At 37.0% G+C, this 8,488-nt stretch overlaps 1 protein-coding gene across 1 annotated transcript; it reads right to left on the bottom strand.

The window, feature by feature from the left end:
- Nucleotides 1-512: 512 nt before the first annotated feature.
- Nucleotides 513-1,661, bottom strand: LOC139863416 (uncharacterized). Its single transcript, XM_071852054.1, has 3 exons — nt 1,647-1,661; nt 1,241-1,253; nt 513-1,132 (listed from the first exon to the last, which is right to left on the bottom strand). Exons 1-3 carry the CDS (start codon nt 1,659-1,661, stop codon nt 513-515), a joined length of 648 nt encoding a protein of 215 aa, XP_071708155.1.
- Between the last annotated feature and the right edge of the window lie 6,827 nt (nt 1,662-8,488).

The raw sequence follows: 8,488 nt of genomic DNA, 5'->3' as shown, positions 1-8,488 counted from the left end.
ACTCCTTCTCTGTATCAGTGGGGAAGAGACCACGTAGAGGTTTCTTGTTCTTGGGACAATCATCCTGCATAATAATTAAACACTACTTTATACGCAAGATTACAAAAAATACTTGGAACTTTTCTGGTCAACAAGACGCAAATATAGGTTTGCGTCTCCAATGTAGCACGTAAGCAAAGCCGCAAGTACAACCTTGTGTCCAAGCTTAAGAGAGACGCAAGGACGCAGGAATGGTCTTGCGTCCTTGCCATATCATCTCTGTTTCAACAGTCAATGGTAATTTCAAAAATTAAATGCAACTAACCTGAATATCTAAGAGTTTAATGTAATCAGAGATTCCGAAAGTCTCCGCTGTTGTACGCTTCCAAAAAAGAGCCCTCGGTACTCCATTCTTGTCCATTTTTGTAGCAAACGATTTAATGGTACGACGGTAAGCCTCGAGGATTCAAATCTACAAATCATTCGTTTTAACAATATCAATATATATATTATCTTTAAATAATAAAAGTATTTTAAATCAAACATGTCGTTACTTTAAATGCCCACATAAATCCCGCCAAAGTGTATGCCTTGCCTCTCTCTAATTGGCTTTCCCAAACACCAAACCCTTCATTAACCGCTTCGTAAGTCAGTTCCCATATACGAGACCCCCATGGGTACTTATTAACACTTGAAAAATCTTCAACTAAATATAAGAACTTCTTGTTCACCACATGGGCAGATTGTTTACCCATAAAAGCTCTCTCTACCACTAATATGATTGCTAGTCGAACCACATCATCGTCCGAAACACCAACCCGACTACTTTTTAGAAGCTTCTTTTCAATATCCCCAATCAAAATGTTTGTGCTCTCTTTAATGGATGGAAATAAATGTTTTCTAATTGGAGCCGTATCTTTTTCATAATCTTTAGGGATGTAATGTACCATATCCGTACGGGTACTGAACAAAAATCCCGTTACTAGACAAAACTCTCGGTGACCAAATCTAATAGAAAAATTAGGCTTAAATCTAAACCATATGTCATCTTCCTCCTCTGGGTACTTAGCATCATCAATTCTTTCTGGCCGTACAGTTTTACGTTGGAGCATTGCATGTACAAGTCCGGGATCATTTCCCATGTATTCAAGATCTAACCATACACCAAAACACGTTTGTTTAAATATTTTAATTTGATTTTCAGTCATTACTTTCTTCACATCACCTATAATACTTATTTTATTCTTCATCGTCAGTTTACCTTCAACCCATCCCTGTAAAATTAACAATAACAACATCAACATAGGATACGCAAAGGCGCAAGATTGGTCTTGCGTGTTAAACCATTGGTACGCAAGGTCGCAAATTTGGTCTTGCGACCAAATTGTGTCCGGAACGCAAAGACGCAAAATGATCCTTGCGCCTGGATAGTCAAACTAATTTGATGAGCCATAAATTGTTGTTTCACCAAATAAATATACAAACAAAGAGATAATATACCCCATTATTAAAAAAAAAAAGAAGCAAGAATACGGTTAAATAATGATGATTATCATAGAGACATTTCATCGAACAGTAGGTGTGCACGTTTTCACATTTATATATGAACATATGAAATTTATATACAACTCCCATATAACTAACATTATAGTGAAGGAAGAACTAACCTGAGGATTTGCCATTGTTATTAGGTTGATTTCTTGATTTCTTTCTTAGTTAAAATGAAGCAGACGAAGACGATGGTGACGTAGTTGGTGATGTAGACACTGGTACGTGGTGGTGGTGGTGAATACGATGAACTTGGGGTAGTGCAGGTGGTGATGGTGGTTACGATCTACTGTTCGAACGAGAGAGAAGATGATGGAGCTTTGTGTATTTGCGTTTGGCTAGGTTTGCCGTATTTTGCTTCTCTGCGTCTGGGGATGTGTGTGTGTGTCAAGTGAATGCTGAATGTAGGTTTATAACCTAATAAAAACAAGCGCAAGATGCAAAGACGCAAGGTCGCAAGAACCACAGTCTTTGCGTCTTGCGTCCAGTCGCAAGCTTCGATTTGCGTCTTAGCGTATAGTATGATTAATATTTTATGTTGCTGCTGTTTGAGTTTTTTTATTTGTTTAACTTTTGTTAATGTATATGTCCATCTATGTTTACAAATATTTATCTAGTGCTCAAGTGTAAGTTTATAAAAGTTATTGACCAAATTACTCCCGTCGTCCTTGAACTTGTACTGAAATTAAAATAAGCAATAAAACAGATAAGCTAAAATTAAAATACCATTAGGATATTTCATTAACCCGAAAGTAGTACAAAAGGCCCTACGACCTAGTTTATTACATGATCAACCCAATTATAAAATTTAAGCAGCATATATAATCTCAGCATTCAACACCTCCCGATCAGAGGGATACACCAACTCATCTTCATTAGCAAAGAAGTTGTTCAACAACATGCCATAGGGCAATCCTCTCCCACCAGCTGCAGGCAATCCCGCCATCCGATTAGCAACCACATATGCCAGATTAATTGGGATTTGTTCGAGCAAACACATCAAAATCAAAACTTCAGTTACATATAGCTCCACATCAGCATTATCTCGAAACATGACATTCCACTTGATGACCGTCATCATCTATTGATACTGGTCCTGAATATGTTCTTCCCGGATAATGACAGGACCACTGTTTGGCATGTCAAAACCAGGTTTACATAGTCCCGAAACAAACCCAGAAGCTGAGAATGAATTTCCTGTAGCTGACCTCCTCAGGGCATTTTTCACATCCTTGCTAAGACTGAAAAACTTGAAATCTCCATCTGGAATATCCAGAATCTCAGCAAACTCCTCCAACGTCCAATCGTAGGAATAACCAAACATGTTCACGTGAACACATTTCAATTTACGTGGATCAAACACATAGTTTTCATAGAATTCCCTAACAAGTCTGGGATAGTACTCATTATCTCAATAGAGAAAAGCTCCAGCATATATTCCCCGCCAGTACGCAGAAAAACTACCTTGAGCAGCAACCTTCAGACCAGTAAGAATAGGACGTTCGGCTAATAGTCATCGTCTTTCAGCAACTTGTTGTTCTGACTCTCCTTGTGAAACTTGGTGTGAAGCTCTAGCTCTTCTGTCCATGGATATTAACTGAGATTAACTGTAAATAACAAAATAATTAAAAATAATCATCATTAACATAAATAATAAATATTAAAATTAGTAAAATTAGTGAAGAAAATGCTTAAATTAGTACCTTAAAGTGCCTTTAATCAATGAATTGCATAAGGTTGGAATTGTTATGAGACTGTGAAATCAAAGTTCTAGGGTCAAACTATAAATAGGGTAAAAATCTTATCCGACAAAAATCTAGGAAATCTTACTAAATCTTATCTGAAAATCCAACATCTGATCAGATAAGGTCACAAGCTCGCAAGGTGCAAGGACGCAAGCTTGCGCCTTGCGAGGGCAAGGCGCAAGTCTTCTTGCGTCTTGCGAGGGCAACCTGGCAATTTTTTTTTTTTTTGGGCTCCAGCGCAAGACTTTGTTTGGGAATGGGCATTTTGGCTATAATCCCGGTAAGAAATGTTTTTTATATCTTTTGTTTAATTGGCGACATCATTGTTAGTTAGTATAGTTATAAGGTTCAGCTCTACTGCTGCCTCTTGTCGGCCCAATTACTCTATGTTGAGCCAGTATATGAGCATTCAAAATTAGTAACATTCAAAATTTCTATTTAGAAAAGAGCCCGGTAAAGCCTGATGTGTAGCGGCCCATGATAATATTTCAGGAACGGTTGAAGCTACCGTGTACATGAGTTGTGAAAGATGTCAACAGTGACCCACGATCTCCACCTTGCACGCATGATTTCTGTTGGTGATTTTAGCATGATCCAACATCATTTTAGTTGATTGGATTGCTAAGTTGAAAGTGCTCGAACCTTTGAAATGCTACACAAATTTGGGAGTGTGGAGTACACGTTCGTAAAGTGTAAAATGGGTTGAGGTTATGTTAGTGAGCTTGGAAATAACATTTGGAACTTAAGGAATGCGAAACGAGACTTGAAAAGGAAATATGCACGAAAAACCATATCACGAAATTGAGCCGCTGAACACACGGTTAAGCCGCGGCGCGGCTTGGAACCCCACGGCGCGGCTTAAGGAGTGGTTTTGGGGTCGAGCATTTTGGCATGTTTTAAAATGGGATGCTTTGTTAGCCCGCGGTGCGGGTATCAAGGCCGCGGCGCGGCTTAACACTGAATTCGCTGAAAAGGTGCCTTTTCAACCCAAAAGGCACATTTGAACCCCAAACATTTTGGGGTTGTTCCAGGGCATTTATTTGCGGTTTTTCCAGTGTTTTTAGATTATTTGAAGTCTAAATACATTAATATTAACTTCCAAGTCATTAGTGGGTATGAATCAAAGGTTGTGACTCTTCATCAAACCTTTTGACCCATTATAAATACACTCTTTGTGTATTTGGAAAAGGGCTCCAGAATTTTGATCCTTTTTTACTCACTTTCAATTTCAAACAATTAGAAGATACATCTCTGCAGTTGTTTGATTGTTATCTTTTAGCCAAGATGACAATCTTGTCTTTGTCTTATCCCAATCAAAACTTCGTTTAACCCGTGGCTAATAGGGTCGAAATATTCGATTAGGAAAGTGTTCACATGATTCAAAGATCAATCCGGAGTCATTACTGTTTCAGGCACAAAGGTTTTACAATCCCGATTTCTAACAATCTAATCGAATATTGTGATTTCTATGCCCGAAGAAACGGTGGGAGAAATGACTTCCAATTTGGTGCGAAGTGTGAAGGAATTGAATTGTGTTGATGGAAGGAATTTATGGTCTTGTGGGATTCAAATTGGATGTGCGTAAGGGATATAAATTGATGGTTTGAAGATTCAAGTGATAAATCTGCACATTGGCATACTCATCATGACAAGTACACAATTTCTTACCCTTTATTTTATCATGATGCATATATAAGGATAAGGATTAATATCATGTTATATAAATATGTTAATATATTTAACATGCAGTTTAACATGGTATGAGTATGTTCGTGCTTGATATTGGATATTATAAAACGATACATGTGACTGTACGTATGTTTTATAATAATGATTAACTTGATGATGTAATGGGCATTGAATCTCGATATGAATGTGTATGATCCCTGTAAAGGGATTTAAGTTTCCCATGATGCTTAATGAAATTGTCTGTTTCATATATTTATTGGTCAATGATTATTAGTAGTCAATTTTGACAAATTGAAATGGTTACAATGGGTGTACCGGTGATTGTGTACGAAGGATTGCAATGTTTGACCAAATAAATTCTTGATGGTAGAAAAGCAGTTAGTGGGAAAAGACATATTTAATGAAAAGTCACAAGTATCATTTCATGAATAGTTGTGATGTTTCATAGACAGTCATAAGGTGTAGAAGGAAAACGTGCGGGTTGCACCAATAAGGAATTGATGCCTTATTTGTGATGCATGTTCGGTGCTTTATAAATGATTAATTCATTATTATGGTAATGCGTGTGCAAAGCCTTGAGTTCTACTTTTATGCTATGATGTAAGTTATAATTATAATTATAATTATAATTATAATTATTTGATGAGACATGAAATGATACAATCATGAATGAACATGTGATGCCATGTATACATATATGAAGTGTGATGTTAATAACACAATGTTGTCATTATATTATCTGAATATTGACATGGAAACCCCTCATGGGTTGTTATTGATTTTGTTTGTTGGTAAGACAATGGCTGAATTGGTAATAATTGTTAGTCCATTTAATAGATGGTAATTATCCATTAGTTATGTCACAAGACAATATTATATGATTGTAAAGTGACTGTTTTGTTGTCAAATAAAATGTCCATGAAATATTTATTCATTGGTGATGTATGTCCACAAACAATTTGATGATTTATAAAATTGGTACAAGTTGAAGAAACAAATATATTTTGATATGAAACAAGGATTAGATGTTGCTTAATTGTTTCCAAATACCGGTATGCTTTGGAAATTGGTGGTATGATGTATGTAATTTCATCAAGTAACCAATATAGCATGGTGATAGAAAGATTAAGCATGGTCTAGTGAAATTTATTGTGATGGGGCTTAAGTACTTTTGTGCCTGTAAAAGCAAACCATGGATTATGGTTTAATTCACAATGTGAAATCCTTAAAGCATATTAAAATTGTTTTGAGTTTATTATTGATTAATGAGATAATGCATCTACAAGTTGTTGGATTTTGCACTTGGTATAGATGAGGTATCTTGAATCAAAAGGTTGATGATGAGATTATGGATATCATAAACATGTTGTCATTACTTCTTAGTTTTAGAAGTGGATTGATAAAGGTATGTTTATGATTATAATCTCACTGTCTAATGTAATGGTAATAATTGTGTACACAGGGATAATGGGGATACATTATCAAGGGTGTATGAATTATAGGTTACATTGATTACTTGTGAGGGGTGGACATATGCAAGGACAAATCAATCAATTGGTTTGAGTACTCACAAGTTTCTTATGGTAAAATAAGGACTTGGTAAATCTTTGACTTAAAGGATTGCAAAGAAAAGGAAATTGATTGAAGTCATAATGAATAAGATTGAAAGTTCATGGTGATCCCTAGTTGTGGGATGTCCTTTGACTAAGGCATGTTATTGAAATAAGTGAAAGTCTAGACAATTATGCCTTAGACAAATTGTGTTTCGTGAGTTGATCACGAATGAAGTGATGTATGTGAATTTTGTTGAGTCATAACAAAATTTGATTAAATCATTTGAGAAAAGCATTAGCCAGAAGCTGGCAAAAGATGGCTAATATTGTGGGATTAAAGTCCATTTGGATCTTCCATAGTGGGATACCTAATTCCCTTATAGTACAACGCTAGGAGCTGAATTCAATGAGGAAAGCCTACTATCTGAAGATTGGAACACATTTAATATATGATCCCAAAGTATGTGTTCGGACCTGTGAGATAAAGAAGGTTGAAGTTGCATACTTCTTAATAGTTGTCTTGAAAAATTGCATCACGGGAGCAAGATTATAAGAAACTACCTATGTGAACATGAGGTTAAGCCGCCTCAAGAAAGCTTGGGACTTAGCTTTTGATATGTTCATGAGAGGATTGGGACACAAGGCTTATAATAGTGTCGGGTTAATTGTTAGAGAGTATGGAACTAATGTGTATATTATCGATAGGTTTTCAAATGAATTGATGGGTTCAAACTATTAGAGCACCCTGATTTTCGAATTCTTGCACGTGTAATATACTATGTGTAAATTCAATCCATGTGACATTTACACTTATGCACTAGTTATCTGTTTGTTGGTATTTTAATAATCAAGGATCATACTAAAATGGGGGAGAATTGTTGGTGATTTTAGCATGATCCAACATCATTTTAGTTGATTGGATAGCTAAGTTGAAAGTGCTCGAACCTTTGAAACGCTACACGGATTTGGGAGTGTGGAGTACACGTTCGTAAAGTGTAAAATGGTTTGAGGTTATGTTAGTGAGCTTGGAAATAACATTTGGAACTTAAGGAATGTGAAACGAGACTTGAAAAGGCAATATGCACGAAAAACCATAGCACGAAATTGAGCCGCTGAACACAGGGTTAAGCCGCGGCGCGGCTTGGAACCCCGCGGCATGGCTTAAAGCGTGGTTCTGAGGTTAAGCATTTTGGCATGTTTTAAAGTGGGATGCTTTGTTAGCCCGCGGTGCGGGTATCAAGCCCGCGGCTCGGCTTAACACTGAATTCGCAAAAAATGTGTATTTTCAACCCAAGAGGCACATTTGAACCCCAAACGTTTTGGGGTTGTTCCAGGGCATTTATTTGCGGTTTTTCCAGTGTTTTTAGACTATTTTAAGTCTAAATACATTAATATTAACTTCCAAGTCATTAGTGGGTATGAATCAAAGGTTGTGACTCTTCATCAAACCTTTTGACCCATTATAAATATACTCTTTGTGTATTTGGAAAATGGATCCAGAATTTTGATCCTTTTTTACTCACTTTCAATTTCAAACAATTAGAAGATACATCTCTGCAATTGTTTGATTGTTATCTTTTAGCCAAGACGACAATCTTGTCTTTGTCTTATCCTGTAACACCCCGTTTTCCCCGTATATGATTTACAGGTGTATCGCGTATGTACGATAGGTGTATGAAGGATTTGAGTCATGTTCGTGCGTTAAAGTTCTTGTATGCGAGAAGTGATCAGGCCACGACCAAGTTCACGGCGCGGAGCTTCCGGCCGCGGCGCGACGAACCAAGGAATTCAGGATCAGGAGGCACGATAAGACAGCCACCAGACCACGTTATATGTCGCGGCGCGACGATGAGGGCCGCGGCGCGACGTTCTGGGCGGACTGGTACCGGGTTTTTGTAATTTTAAATAAGGTTCAAGGGCATTTTGGTCATTTTGCATGTGAGCCAGATTTGAGATCTTAATTTCATCCATTCA

The sequence above is a fragment of the Rutidosis leptorrhynchoides genome, chromosome 8 (genome assembly GCF_046630445.1).
Source record: "Rutidosis leptorrhynchoides isolate AG116_Rl617_1_P2 chromosome 8, CSIRO_AGI_Rlap_v1, whole genome shotgun sequence".
NCBI classification, from domain to species: domain Eukaryota; kingdom Viridiplantae; phylum Streptophyta; class Magnoliopsida; order Asterales; family Asteraceae; genus Rutidosis; species Rutidosis leptorrhynchoides.
The sequence above is the reverse complement of the archived record's forward strand: the minus strand, read 5'-3'. Positions and strand labels throughout refer to the sequence as shown.